Source organism: Biomphalaria glabrata, chromosome 1 (assembly GCF_947242115.1).
Source record: "Biomphalaria glabrata chromosome 1, xgBioGlab47.1, whole genome shotgun sequence".
In the NCBI taxonomy this organism is placed as follows: Eukaryota; Metazoa; Mollusca; class Gastropoda; family Planorbidae; genus Biomphalaria; species Biomphalaria glabrata.
This window is the reverse complement of record NC_074711.1, coordinates 10,371,290-10,386,723: the sequence shown is the minus strand read 5'-3', so window position 1 is coordinate 10,386,723 and position 15,434 is coordinate 10,371,290. Positions and strand designations below refer to the sequence as shown.

At 35.4% G+C, this 15,434-nt stretch overlaps 1 protein-coding gene across 1 annotated transcript; it reads left to right on the top strand.

Annotated features, from left to right (window-relative positions):
• The first annotated feature begins 5,243 nt into the window (after positions 1-5,243).
• On the top strand, positions 5,244-11,974 carry LOC106072822 (uncharacterized). The gene is made up of 4 exons (XM_013233272.2): positions 5,244-6,168; positions 7,727-7,813; positions 8,727-9,562; positions 9,788-11,974. Exons 1-4 carry the CDS (start codon positions 5,614-5,616, stop codon positions 10,539-10,541), a joined length of 2,232 nt encoding a protein of 743 aa, XP_013088726.2. The 5' UTR covers positions 5,244-5,613; the 3' UTR covers positions 10,542-11,974.
• The last annotated feature ends 3,460 nt before the right edge of the window (positions 11,975-15,434 follow it).

Sequence of the window (15,434 nt, the reverse complement as noted above, 5' to 3'; positions counted from 1 at the left end):
GCCCCCTATAGGCCTACTCAGGGGGCTAGATTCGAGTGGGGAGGGCAGGAGAAGCAATCGCCGAATCATCTCACCGAATCGGCTAAGATACCAGAAGATACCAGAAGTGATTTCTACAAATAAATACCAGAAGTGTAGCGATATAATATAAAAATTACATTGTAATTCAACTAATTTTGTTCACAAACTATGATTTCTAAATAAAAGGGTTTAGGTGGGAAGGGCAGTAGATGTATTCGCCCCCCCCCCCCCCAATTGGCTAACAGGGAAACGACATAATATAAATATTTGTTAAAATATCAATAACAAGTTTTAATTATATAGATATTTTATTGATTCTGTGATTTCTACAAATAAATTGGACCGCCCCCCCCCCCCACTTAAAAGTTTATGGTATGGGGGGGGGGGCGGGATTGATGCCATCGCCACCTACCCATCGTCCCAAATCGCCCAACATAGGCTACTAGAGGGGGGTGGCGAAATAATCTAAAAATAGGTTGAAATATAAATTATTAGTATATATTAATAACAAAACTACAATTACAAAATGTGTGACTTCTTTACTAAAATTCGTCCAACCCCTTCGGGTGGGGGGTCGGGGGTCGGCCTCTTTGGGGGGGGGGATCACCCCTATCGCCCTCCCCCTGGATCCGCTAGTGAACCAAAGTAGGCTACCTTGCAGACTTTCTGTCTCTACCATGGAACTATACTATTTTTTGTTTGTTTACAAATTAGTCATAATAGGCCTACATAGGACAAATCTGCTTCAACGTCAAACATCGTATACAATTCAATGTCTACATGCCACGCTAGCTGTATCCACACATGCCGCACAGTCACTCATCACAGCTGCAATAATGATAATTGCGAAGGCATGCAGGAAGCAAGAAAGATAAAACCCGGTAGAACTGAGGCCTTAATAAATTATATCTAGCTGTGGAACACATAGAAAAAAAAAAGAGTAAAAGCACCCAAAGACTATCCCTTATGAAAAATTATTCCAAAAAAGACATATTACCAGACATTACCAATTACATCTTCCCACGCTATTGAGTATATGGTGTCTCAGGCCCGCGGCATGGGATGAGCATCTCAAACTAACGTAAGAAAAATAGACAAGGTTCAAAATGTTGGCCTAAGGATAATGACAGGAGCAATTTAAAAAAAAACAATGGGTCATAGTTTACACTGATAGATCATCTGAAGAAGCCATCAGAAATGGAGGAGCTGAAATAATCGTTGATGGCCTTATGAAGAAAAAAAAAATAGTAAAGTCCATTGCAACTACTGAGCTCACTAGAACTAGCAGCTACCACCAAACCATCCAAGTACCCCAAACAGTCAGATTGTCTTCCTGACTGATGCTTCCTGACTGGTACTTCAAAGCTTGGAAAACTCGTATGCCTCATATGTTAAACAACTCGGGACAGCCATTGTAAAGCTCAACAGCAATAGCAAGAAAACTGTTCTTCTATGGATTCCAGCACACATAGAGAAGTGTAATGAGAAGGCTGACACACTTGCCAAGAGTGGGAGAGCAAATAAGTAATAAAAAATTATACTCTAACCGGAAGAAACGAAAACATTAAAGTGGGTAGAAAATATAAATAAAGGACAAGCTCTCACCCAAGTTACAAGAAAGACGACGTCTATTATAAAATATCCGACCTCAGAACTGAACACAATAGGATGCGACAACGAATAGGCTATTCCGAAATCTGCAACTTGGGACCAGAGAAGTTTGCCCTTGTGGTGTGTCACCAAAGAATGTCGACTCGACGGTCCGGTGTTCATACTCTGCCCTTTGCCACAGCACATGTTTGTTGTAAATTTTTTTTACGTTTCGGACGCTCCTTCAGAGTTGAAGATGACATACCGGGTACTTCCTAGTCCAAACCTTGTAGAGGACGACGGGGGATGGCAGCGGGCAGGGTATGAACCCGGGACCAACGAGACGACCGAACGACAGTCTAGTTCGCATACCGCACGACAAGGCAGCCATCCTGAGCAATAGGTCTAAACCGCCTACAGGGTGCGACATTGCAGATCAATGTTGAGATCTTCTCTAACGATTGGTTTCGAATAGACACGCCCATTACCAAAGATATAAAGCTAAGCAAACTAATAATAAACCAAAAAGTTAGCGATAGGATTCCCATTTGTCGAGCAAGGGTGTTCCCAGTCACCCTGGCCTTTTTATATACCCTTTATTTAGACACACTGTTAGAAAACATTAGAATAGATAAGATAAGGAAAATAGGAATAAAATCCAGAGTCTCACCATCGTAAACCAAATTTAATAAAATACTCTGAAAGACACAAAGATAAAGGCACATTCCTCGTCCCATATGCTAAGACAAATTTGTACAAATACTCCTTCTTCCCTAGTGCTATTATAGAGCATGGAATGGGTTGCCTGAGCCAGCCAGGAAAACCAGTGACTTGGCAGAATTTAAGTCATTGGTTAATATGCATGACTAAATGCATGACGCGTAGGACGTAATCATCTTCTTTTTTGAAGTAACGTCTGTATTATATAAGATAAGATAATTAAAAGCAAGACTTTCGCAGAAGACACCAATCCTTTCTTCTCATCTGAAAAAGACGGCTAAAGTTAAGTTATAGGTAAGTTTGTATTTGTAGTATTCGGAAAGGCAAGCAGGTCGAAAATTAATAGGTCATCCTTTACGGAGTTGGGCAGGTGGGAAATACATATATAGGCCTACACACAAATTAACTTATACAGAATAGAAAAAGAAACACAAGTATGTGGCATGGCTTGGACCAGCGGCCGAGCATAACACTATACAAAACAGTGGGAAGACATATACTGTACAAAAATCCATTTTTAAACATGGCAACCACTGAATTTGGAAGAGCAATATTGATAAATAATCTGACAATCCCGAGTATCTTAACTTATAAATTACAGACATTAAATTACTTCAAAAGAGAAGATAATTATGTCCTACGTATTTCATGTGTCGATCTAGTCTTGTGTGTTAACCAGTGACTTAAACTCTGTTAAGTTAATGTTTTCCTAGCGGATTCAGGCAATGCTCTAGCGCACTTTAGAGAAGGAGGACTTGTACAAATTTGTCCTAGCATATGGAATAAGAAATGTGCCAAGGAAGAATTAAAGTCATTGATTAAGATGGAAGACTAGATTGATCTATCTAGGAACACGCCTAGGGTGTAATCATCTTTTTTTTTTTCATAAGAAGAAGTGTTTTATATTTTTTTTGGGGGGTTTTAGTTTAACATAATTATTAAATATTAAAAAACAAGTTTATAGTTTTTTTTTGTAAGAACTTATAGTGAAAATGTGTGTTATATTTGACATTTATATTGCAAAAACTTATTTTTAGACTAATTAGCCTAAATGATAAGTAATAAATGTTCAACTGTTTACGCACGCACCATTACACACAAAATTGAAATATAATAATAAGAAGAAACTACGAAATACACGTTAATAATTTTTTATTCTACTTCTAGCAACAAAAAATCCTTTAAAAAAAAAAAAAAAAAAAAGCTTATCATAACGGGAAGAACTCCGTCCTAAATGTTTGTTTGTTTGTAAAATGTTTTACATGTTTCGGATATTCCTTCAGAGTTGAAGATAGTTTACTTCCTAGTCCAAACCTCCCGTAGAACGACGGGGGATGGGAGCGGGCAGGGTTTGAACCCGGGACCATCGATAAATCCAAACGACAATCCAGCGCGCAAACAGCCGTCCTTAAAACTATATCTACAAATAATGTACAAGTTATTTCCCCTATTCGATATCAAACAAAATAATTAATTACCAATAATAAATTGACTGAGTATTTTTGTTTATTGATGCATGTTTTGTTTGGTACAATAAATAATTGTTTAAAATGTCAACTTGATCGGAGCTAGAATGCGTGAGGGGAAAATATAAAAGCGTTAAAATTGAATCAAATTAAATCCAAAAATTCAGCCGTAGGCCTATCTGTGAATAGGCCTACTGAAGTATAATATTTGTTTCCCTTGTTGCTATTAGGCTAAACAAAATAATAAATTACAGTAGGCTAATTAATTGTCTAATTGGTTAATTTTTGTTTATTATTGATACATGTTTTGTCTATGCCAATGAATAATTGTGCGAAGTTTCAGCTTGATCCGAGAATGGATGTGGGAGAAAAAAAAACGTGTTTTCTTCGTGCTATTGTTAGACCATAGGGCCTAGGCCCACTCTTTACAGGCCTGAGAGAAGCGGGACATTTATATAGTCACCGAAGCTCCTCTTGTGAGTGTGTCATTACCGCTGCATCGTCCGCGAAGGGTATATCTCTTTCAAGGGTGGTTCTGATTTTTGTTCAGGCAATGTTTAGAAATCTGGAATGGAGGTAGTTGCATTCGGTGGATTTATCAAACTCGTGGTGGATTAGCAGTGACAAGAACTTTCCGAAGACGGTTTTGGGCCAGGACATATTTCCCTGTTTAACTCAGCTGATTATACTAAAACTTTCGGAGCAGATGCACAGTAGGCCTACTTGTGCTAATATTAGAAGATATTACGTCATTGTTTGTTGTTTATGTTTTATGCGAAAGCAAAGAATCGGACGGAAATAAAAGTTAATTATATATACCTACCTTGATAAAGACAGTCTCGTTATTATCATTATTAATTAGTAACGTCTACAGTAATTTATTATTAATCTGTGACAACAGAACACTACTGGCCGCCTACTCATCATATTTTGGTGAAAGGAGACCATTACATTTAGCAGATTGAGTGGACAGCCTATATTGTTTGTAAAATTTCAAAGAGGCCATCTCTGCTGACTACATCGAAGGCCTTATAGTCAGGTCAAGGAACGCAATGTACAAAGGCATCCTTTGTTCTCTGCACTTTTTTTGACGGATGGAGAAAATCATGTCGATTGTGTTTTTGTAGCTTGAGAATAGGTCTAATGATTCGAGTAAAGACTTTGTAATTGTTGAAGTCGCTTATTCTGTCAGCTTTGTTATTGTACAGGGAACGATCTTTATCTTAGCATCCTGCTGGTCTTGTGGAACAGCACCTTCAACATTTGCAGAGCAGTTCGTGCATAGGTTATCTTAGTGTAGTTTGGCACTGTTTTGAAAAATCGGGGGGGGGGGGGGGGTGATACCATCGTATCAAAGAGCTTTGCGGCAGCCATGTTATATAGGTAAGTGAATTTTAATGCAAAGTTTAAAAAAAGTCAACTTTCGATTCTAAATCAAAACTAGGAGTAGATCTCATCATCTAGTAATGATCTAGGTCCTACAACATTGTTACGATAAATATAAATACGTTGTATTCACTGATTCACTCAATCACTGGATTCAGCATTGCCAACAACTTGAACAACAACAATCATTTCAATCAATCAAATCACCAAACCAGTGCAAATGCCATAGATGATAGAGATGCCAAACAAATGCAATCAATTTTATTTGCCAAAAATGATTTTTTTTTACAATTTCAATTTGTACTGAGCAGATCTAGTGTCATCTAGGTCTAGGCTAGAATTGAAAAAAAAAAAGAATCTGGAACATATTCCTGGTATAAGTCTAGGATCTAAGTCTGGATTCCAGATAGAGATACTAATATTTATTAATATGGAACATAGATATAGATCTATATCTAAGACAGATTGTTATTTAACTGATTTCAATGACCTACCTAGTAACATACATGAAATTTTACAGAGCGTTTGTAATTTTTCGTTAGGTGAAAATGCTGTTACAGTAACACCCAAGTTATTTTATAATTACATAATGTTGATTTTGCCCGTCTGCCACACTCATTTCGCTCAGTCACACCATGAAAATTATTTTCAGAATGTTGAAAATGAAAAAAACAATTTTGCTGATCACCCAAATATGATGTGTTTACACAATTTGAAATGCACCAAGTGCTTATTGCTGTGTGCATTGTCATCTATTAAAGGAGTGTTTAGCATGAGTTCAAAACCTAACAATCTAGACGTAGTTGCAGATATTCAGCACAACAGTTTGCCCAATGAACTTCAGTTTGCCCATCCAACATTTAAACCATTGACAGCAGAACTAGGGACAAATACAGCTGAGCAAAGATTAATTGGAAATGATCATGGATGGTATTTGAAGGTTGCAAAATTAATGATTAAAAATGATGATCTGACTCATTTACTTGTAAGTTAATTATTTATTGATATATATTGTTAATACTGATAGCTTCTACTATAGTTTTTAATTAGTAAATATCTACATTTATATCTCTCTCTATATATCTCTCTAAATATATCAAAATATTTTAGAAGTTTTATAGATATTTAAATGGATTTGGACAACAATTATTTAAATTTATAGACTAAATGAAATATTTTAAGTCTAAATATTATTTAATAAAGAGCATAAATACATCCTATTCATATCCCTGTGTTAATATAGTTGTAAGAGTTATTGAGAAAATAGATAAAATCTACTCATTGGTTTTTCTGGCTGTCTTACTTATGATACCATTGATGATCCCATTGTTTCTTTATGGAATTAATTTTAATTGGCTTAAACTTATTTTAAATTTTTCAAAATTTGTATCAAATGTAAAGGGAAAGAAAAATCTTCAGAAAAATTTATGGTGCCATATAGAGGGAAACCGAATGGAGGACTCGCACCAACCAAGAAATATACCAGCTACATGATGACCCCTTAATAGTAACAGAAATAAAAAGGAACAGATTATGTTTGACATCCCAAAGGCAGACCACGAGTACAGTAGCTTGATCTACCAACAGCTAAGAGTCTGGACATGGAGATGTAAAACCCAGGATTGATCAGAATGGAAGGATTGCTAGAATAGACCAGGGCCCACTATGGGCTGTAGTACCACTTGTATGGATGGATCAAATGTAAAGAGTAGTCCACATAATTCAAATTCAAGTCAAAGTTCCACTAAATTTGAATTCTCCTTCTTTGTCCTTATTGAAAAAAGTGGTTGTCAAAGTCAGTAATGCCTGGATTCTGACAATGTCAATAAAGCTTTGACAATTCTCCATATGCTGCACATTTTTTTCATCCACCAATAACAAGCCAGAAGTTTTGTGGCTTTCTTCAGTTTTTCCACATGCTGATATCCATGTCACTCCACAAGTCGAGCTTTCACAGCAGACATTCAGTTAATCAGACTTCACAGTAGAAACAGCTTCAACATTTTGTAAGCTTCCTGATTTTCTTCAATGCAATCACCTTCCTTACCATTCTATCTTTGAGGCGCAGTGACTGAGTGGTTAAGCACTTGGCTTCTGAACCGGGGGTCCTTGGTTTGAATCCTGGTGAAAAATGGGATTTTCAATTTTGGGATCTTTGTGGTGCTTCTGACTCCCCAGTTCTAATGGGTACCTGAAAATAGTTGTGGAAAATTAAAGGTTGGTTGTTGTGCTGGTCACATGATACCCTCATTAACCATGGGGACCTTTACATGATCTGCAAGGGGAACTTGCTTACTGTGCATCATTACAGCAAATGTCTTTTAATAAATAAAATATTAAGGAAGATAATTTGAGATAGCTATGTGTTTTAATGTAATCCTCACAATTGTTGACAAATCATTACTTGTATTGATCTTTTAGTTATGATTATAGATTTTCAAATTTCTTGCTTGCATACAGATGATAATTATGATTATTAAAAAAAAAAGAAAAATTACTTCAATGATTCATACTAATACATATAAAATGTTGTTTTTTTCCAGATCAAATATCTTTCTTATGACTGTTTGTTTACATCTTATGAATCCAAAAAGGTCATATTAACAATGATAAAAGGAAGATTTATATCTGTAAGTACTAACTGCAAGTCAGTTCTTCAGAAGTCAAAATTTAGATAACTTTTGAACTGCTAATTATCTGCTAGAGTCACTTGTTTTAAATCATATCAAAGACTCTTAAACAAATTTAAATTTGAGTGAAAAAAGTTGAAACAACAACTAAGAGTCGGCAGCAGCATAACTATCTCCTCTTTCCCAGTGTAAAAAGATGACACGGGGAATTTTTCTTATACACATATTTTGTAGTGGCCCTTGCAATTAAAATATGTTACATATAAGTAAATTAAAAGTAAAGTACCCCTTCAGACTTTGTGTGATCTAGAGGACAGGTGTTTCTATGGTCAACAAAGGTGTCATATGTTCAGGACAATGACCAACTGCTTTTACTTTCCCCGACTAATGTCAGTTACCCATTAGAGTGTGGTGACTCAAAATTCAGATATTCATATCGCAGTCTTCATTGAGACTCAAAATCTGTTCAGAAGCCAAGCTTGCATACTTTATTTAAAAAAAAAAAAAGAGTTCACTTTTGGATGATGTGAAATATACGTTGTGACCATTTTTTTAAAAGCATGATGAAGTTAATTGTAAAATTAAATATTCAATAGTGCATGCAATTCTTGAAAGAAAAAAAGACTAACTTTTAAAGAATTGTGTTTTATGCACTTCATTTTAAACAAAAGGATGTTTTTATAGGACTAAAGGTAGCTGTTGCATCTATTTTGAGAACAATGTAGGCTGTTTTTAAATTGGATTTTCATTTGGGTTTTAGTTGTTTGTTTTTTTGTTGTTGTCTTTTTTTTGTATTTTTTAAGATTGAAACCTGACAGACTTAAATTTATAGACAAAACTAACTTAAAAAATGTTTTTTAAAGCTTAGATCATTATACAAACCTATCAGATATGTCTCTTTTTTTTCAAATAGGTTCAACAGATATTACTGGATATAAATAAACAATGCACATCAGGGTCATGTACAGCCTATATCAATGTGCTGAAAGAGTTACTTTCTCCTAAACTGTTTCCACAAGACATCATTGCAGAAACATTTATTCATGTTCAGTCTTCAGATTTCCTATTAACCTTCTTAGCTTCCAAGTTTGATGCTGAGAAGAATACATTCTGCAATAATCATGAAGTCATCGAATATTTATCTCTTCTAAACAAGATTATTAAAGTTGGAGTGAAACAAAATGTTAATTGTGATAACAATTCTGACTATTTGTGTTATGTTCTGCAAACTTCAGTGTTACCTTATGCAGATGTATTTTTTTCACTTCCTTTGGAACGAAAAGGTCATGTGACTTGTTCTAAATATTTGAAACTTTTGGGAGAGTTATTTGGTGTTGTGTCTAACCTTCAAACCTCAGTTCCTCGGAGCATTGTTGATTTGAGTAACATTGTGTGGCCACAGCTTCTCAATCATTTTCATGCTGCTTTTTCTAGTGGTTTGTTATCTAGTACTAATTTTGTCAGCTCTGAGAAGTGTCTCAATGAGTCATCTAGCAAATCTTCCATTTCTGTAGTCACCAAACTGATCATAGAAGTAAGTTTTAAATCTTGTGCTATTAGCTTGACAGAAACAAAAAAACAAGTTGCTTCAATTTCTAATATGCTTCACTCATTATGGCTTGAAATTGAACGACTGGTTACAGAAAGTAAAAAGGCAGAGGCTTGGCTTCCCAATGTATTTGGAGATCAAGATGATAAATGGATCATCTCACTCTTTTGTTTACTAATTATCTGGACAAAATTTAACAAGTAAGAAAAATATTATATACAGCTTTTCACTTTTGTGTGAAATAAAACTGTAAACGTTATTTTTAAGTTATTAAATTTTAAGTTTATTCAATAGCTGATTTAGCTTTCAAATTTGTATAGATTTATAATTAACAAAAAAACAACATTTAACTGTTTTTTTATGTACCTAAAAAGTAAAAATATTACATTGATTGCATGTTCTAATTTTTTTTTATTATTTCACAGGGCAAAGCAAGCCTTCAGTGCAGATTCATCCTATAGTTTTGTGGAAATGGAACAGTTAATGCACACAATATGTCCCCACAAGCTTTTTTTTCAATTTGTCAGATTTATAAAATATGATCACTTGATACTTGCTGATTTCTTGACTTCTCCAGAGACTGAATTTTTAAATTATTTGGTTCTTTATTTGCATACCCTGATTGAAAACTGGGACAATGTCTGTATTACTTCTCTGGCTACCAAAAATAGGGATAAAGCTGATGAAATTGGGACCTTAGGTGCCAACAAGGAAAATGACAATTTACAAAGCTCAAACTGTACAATTGTATCCAAGGAAGAAACAAAGGCGGAATTTCCTTCAAACAGCAGTCATGCTTACAGTGCAGAAGAGAAAGAATCTCCCTATCTAGAGCTTATGAATAATGAGTCTTTCAACGAAAATAGTAAGAAGTCTCTTGTGTTGTATTCAGACACGGACTCAGACGATGATACTTGTACAGCAGATTTAAATGTTCAGCCACAGCAAATAGACCAGCAAGTAAAGCTGACAGGCAATAAAGTTGTTGAGAAGCATGGTCTTGACAGTATTCAGGACACTGAAGAAAAGGAAATAGTAAAAGTTATAGAAATGTTTATTCGTCTCATGCTGTACATTGAAAGACTTCTAAGCAAAAATCTGTTCCCATATAATGCTAGACCTTTACTGAAATTATTAGAGAAAGTAGAAAAGAATTATGAAAGTATTTCTAATGCATAAACTTTCCTTTTGCAAAACAGTCTTGAGGTTTATAATATAAGTGCTATTAGAGCATGGAATGGGTTGCCTGCCAGCCAGGGAAACCAGTGACTTGGCAGAATTTAAGTCATTGGTTAACATGCATGACTAGATGCATGACATGTAGGGCGTAATCTCCTTCTTTTTTGAAGTAACGTCTTTTTTATATAAGATAAGAAGATAAAACACTAAACCATAACTTACAAATAGAAAAACAAAACCTAATGAAATACTCAGAAAGACGCAAGGATAGAGGCACATTCCTTATTCCATACGCTGGAACAAATTTGTACAAGTGCTCCTTCCTAGTGTCATTAGAGCATGGAATGGGTTGCCTGAATCAGCCAGGAAAACCAACGACTTAGAAGAGTTTAAGTCATCGATTAACATGCATGACTAGATTGACATATGAAATGCGTATGACGTAATTATCTTCTTTTTTGAAGTAACGTCTGTAATATATAAAATAAGATATAAACATTGACATTTGACTAGAGCAACACCATTAGTAAAATCATTTAAATAACACTAAAATTAGAGACACTACCAGACAGAAGACTAAGTTCACGTTAGACAGAACATTGCTGCTAACCAAGCAAGTGGGACCTGACCAGATTAATAGATAGACCTTGTGTTTGTTTAAAAACCTGATCAGAAATGTTGGTCAATATTTGTTTGTGTTTGGGCAATCGAGAAATTGGAAAGTCATAGAAAATAATTTTTTGTAAACAAGTAGGTAGAGAAAGATAGAAGCTTCAGAGAAAGGGTCAAGAATTATGTAAGTCTTGAAAATTCTGTTAAGAGGCTTTTAAGAGAAGTAAAACTAGGCTAGATATAGGGATAATTGTTCTTTGGTTATTAGCCATTGCTTGTCAGTAAGATTAGATAATTTTATTGGTCCAAATATGGAAATTCAGTTTAACCACTATTGTCCACCTCAGCATTACTGCTGTTACAATAACAATAAACATGCACAACCAGCGCTTGATGGGCTCCACGTACGCCTCATTGACAAAGAATGACCTTATCCAGACATTATTTTATGTACCTTAGTTAACAGTATTTGTCAGTCAAGCTATTCTACTATTCGTATGATTTGTGTAAGTTATTGTTGAATAAGACTTTTGTTCATTGATGAAATATTGAGTTTGAAGATATTAAACTCCAGAAAAATTTGTATTCAACACTGTTTCTTCAGTGTATTTTTTGTATGCAGGCACGGCCAAACCTGCAAATGTTGGGTTACTTTGAGAGACAAAACGTATAAGTTATTGTGTGAACAAACTAAAAATAAAGTTCCCACAGCATCAAGCATTGAGTCATACATTACAGATAAACATTTAGTAATAAAATATTTTATAATACATTCTTCTTATTCCATGTGCTGGTACAAATTCATATTAGTTTAACACTTATAGGCCTTGAACTTAATATAATCTTTTTTTTTTAAAGATTTAATAAAGCATTTTTGTTATTATATTGCCATATTTCTTTTTTTTTTTTTTTTGTCTAATAAATATAGTATTTAAAAAAATTAGGTATACAGGTACAGTTCTTTTAAATAATTTACACTAATAACATTTAGCTTACTAAGCATTGCAAGGATATGATTATTATGCTACAGAAAACATTTTTGTTCCAACCAAAATTCATGATTGCTTCTATATACTCAATGACATTGAAAGGAATGCTCAATATCTCAAGTATTAACGACTTTGTTTATTGTAACTGCATATGAGGCTGACCAACCTTCTTTTGAATATATATTTATCCTACAAGCTGATATACTTGCTTTGTTGAGATAGTTCATTTGTTATCTGTCATTTCACTCGACAGCATCTTCAACTTTTTAAAAATGGTTTGCAACTTACAATGGAACGTTGTGCATTATAGATCTAATACTACCTAGCATTTAGTGTAGCCTGGGGGCGGGGGTCCTCTGGCTTTATTTAAAATATAATCCCCGCATTTTAAGGAAGCTTTTTGTCTTGAAAAGCTGCTCCAATGGTGACGTGTAACCTATATGGCACCTGGGTCTAGTTGTGAGTGGAATTGTGGAATATTCATGAGAAAAGGGGGGGGGCCAATGCTCCATTCTCTGCCATTTACAGAGCTCTCCAAATGAAAAGTATCTGTAGTACGAAAGTTAACGTGGATTGTGCCCTGGGTTCGCCTTGTGGAATCGTCACATCATGGATTCAGATCCCTTCACGCTATCACATTCACCAGTTTAAAAAAAAACCTCATGATGGGTATTTACGTCCTATAGTAGAGCAGTAGGAAGACATGGACCTCCGTCTGGAGTAGTGCAATCCACATGGGGAGGAGAAACGTCCAATGTTATTCGCCTAAGTGAAATGCAAGAGAAAAGGCAGTGGGTTTATTTTGCTCTTGGTCATTTCCGAGATCCCGGTACCCAACAACGGGGGAATATCGTCACAAAGTGGAGGTTTGTAGTGAGTTTCTTTTCTCCTATTTTCCACAGTCTGCACAAGAGCTTACACTTCAGCAGCAAAAATCTTTCTAGAAAAAGTGGCCACGTAGCAATCCCCCACACATAGGCCAACTTTTAGCTTTAGAATAATGTGAATTCTATATTACCTACCTCCCCCCCCCCCTTTTTTTTTTTAAAGTTACCTCAATTCTACGTTAAGAAAGATGTCAGTGTTTACCAAACTTTTTGTCTTGTAGACACATTGCCTTGATTTGGCTGTGTCGGTAGATCTCCCCCCTCCCCCAACTTAGCTAGTAGGCCTATTGCATATTTGCAAATTCATTCAAATGTTGGGTTTTTTTAAATTTCTAACTATAGGCCTATTGAGTTAAAGAGAGTAAAAAAAAGTAATGTAAAATACACATTTTATGTAGTAGCCTATATATTTCTTAATGAAATTCAAGTTAAAACAAGCCGAAATACATTTTAATATGTATTAGGGGCCTATATAAAATGACTTAGCACACAATAAAAGCTTTGCGGTGATCGATAGTAAGATCAAATTTCAATATTGCTCTTCAATTTAGTTCGCTTTAATCTCGGTTATGGATGCGTCTAGTTTGTTTCTTCTATTACTATGAAAGGACGTTATAACATGCAGAAACCTCTTTCTTCTATAGATGAAGATAGAAAGCTTTCAGAGACTTTATGGCGATATTCCATAATTATTCCGAGTAGGGTTTTTTTGTAATGTTAGTCAGATACCTGTTAGGGTTGGGTGGACTCGGAAGCGCCCAATTCAAAATCCCAGTCTTCACCTAGATTCAAACTTAGGATTTTAAGTTCGCAAGCAAAGCGCTTAACCACTCAGCCACTGCGCCCTCCATGACTTCGTAAGATTGGCAGTTAAATAATGGAGGATGAAGAGTTTGTAAATTGGAGTATATGTGCCTGAAAAAAAATGGCACTGAATCATGGAGGATCTTCAGAATGAGGCTTGAATGTGAATGTCAAGTATATGTAGCCTATATGGTAAAGTGGAATTGTTTCTTATTAAGAGACTCACAGTCCAAGTGTTATACTTTATTTATTCAGTACTTGTGTTTATCGGATCGTTTCAAAATCACAGAATAACTACTTTCAATACACTATTAAACGTTACACAATGCTTCTGAGGACAGGTATGATTGGATGCCCCTCATATGGCATATACAATTGATGGGTTGGAATAAGTGTATAGAAATGCCCGGGACGATTTTAAAATTGACACCAAGCCCGCCCTTGAAAGAGAGACAGAGATAATCGCGGAGATGGGGTTTAGTGCGGTAGAGGAGAACTGATCCAATTATTAAATCACTTTTGTGAGTAGGCCCGGCACCTTCAGTAGGCCTACGTAAAAAAAAACAACTGTTTACTGCCAGCCTGTACCACCTCGAAAACAAAGAAATGTTTAAGTAAACAAAGGTCATTTATAAAGATTTATACAAGTTTGAAGGTTCAGATAGAACTGGGAGCATAAAGAGATGCCTAACCTCCAGAAAATTAGTACCTTACTACTACCTGTTTGAATGAGTTTGAAAGCATTACTGTCAAGGAAAATATAGTCTACCCTGATTCTTCAGTGTATCCAAGTAATATGTTCAAGTCTACGTAGACTCGACATGGAGGCACATCTGAATCCGCATGCCGTGTAATTTGGAGGAGACAATACTACTCTCCAAAACAACTCGTGACAGATTTACAATCACAACTGGATTATTGGATAAATTGGCATTTTTGACACCTATATAATAATAACAATAGGTTTATTGGATAAACTGGTCACCTCAAGAATCTATTGCCAATCACAAACTATTAATTGACAAATTCGACGTATGCTATAAAATACTTAAGCATCATTCAACATTTATTCTGCAACCTTTGACGTCTGCCATATTGTTATGACATCTTTGCCAACATGGTTGATCAGTCCGGGTCTTGTCCTACTGAAGAAGAACATTAGATCGTCTAAATATGATCCATAACAGAAGAAGTTGATTTAGCAACATGCAACCCTCAGTACGCTGTTATCCGAACACCGAACGGTCGAGAGGAAACAGTCTCATTACGAATGTTAGCCCCTAGGGAGGAACAAACAGTTATACAAAATGAGTGGAACAGAGCTTGATACTGACTGCCCTGTGCAAAGCTCGCTTCCCAGGAATCAATACCTACTGTTTCTAAGATGGCAGAAGAAACCACCAGCACCACCGAAGACATAGTCAGACCGTCGGAAACTCAAGCTGATGAAACTACACATAGATACAATCTTAGAGTAAGGACAACTAGGCACAATTACAAAAAGTTCATCAGCTTACTAGAACTTTTATGTCGATATTCAATTTGCCAATACTAGTCTCCAAAATGACATTTGTTTATTTTACGATCTTCATTTTACTTTT

Excerpts from the sequence above, each read along its gene's own strand:
- LOC106072822 (XM_013233272.2), top strand. The coding sequence starts at position 5,614 with ATGGAACATAGATATAGATCTATATCTAAGACAGATTGTTATTTAACT. Across the intron at positions 7,814-8,726 it reads TAAAAGGAAGATTTATATCT|GTTCAACAGATATTACTGGA; the intron begins GTAAGTACTAAC and ends TTTTTCAAATAG. Across the intron at positions 9,563-9,787 it reads ATCTGGACAAAATTTAACAA|GGCAAAGCAAGCCTTCAGTG; the intron begins GTAAGAAAAATA and ends ATTATTTCACAG.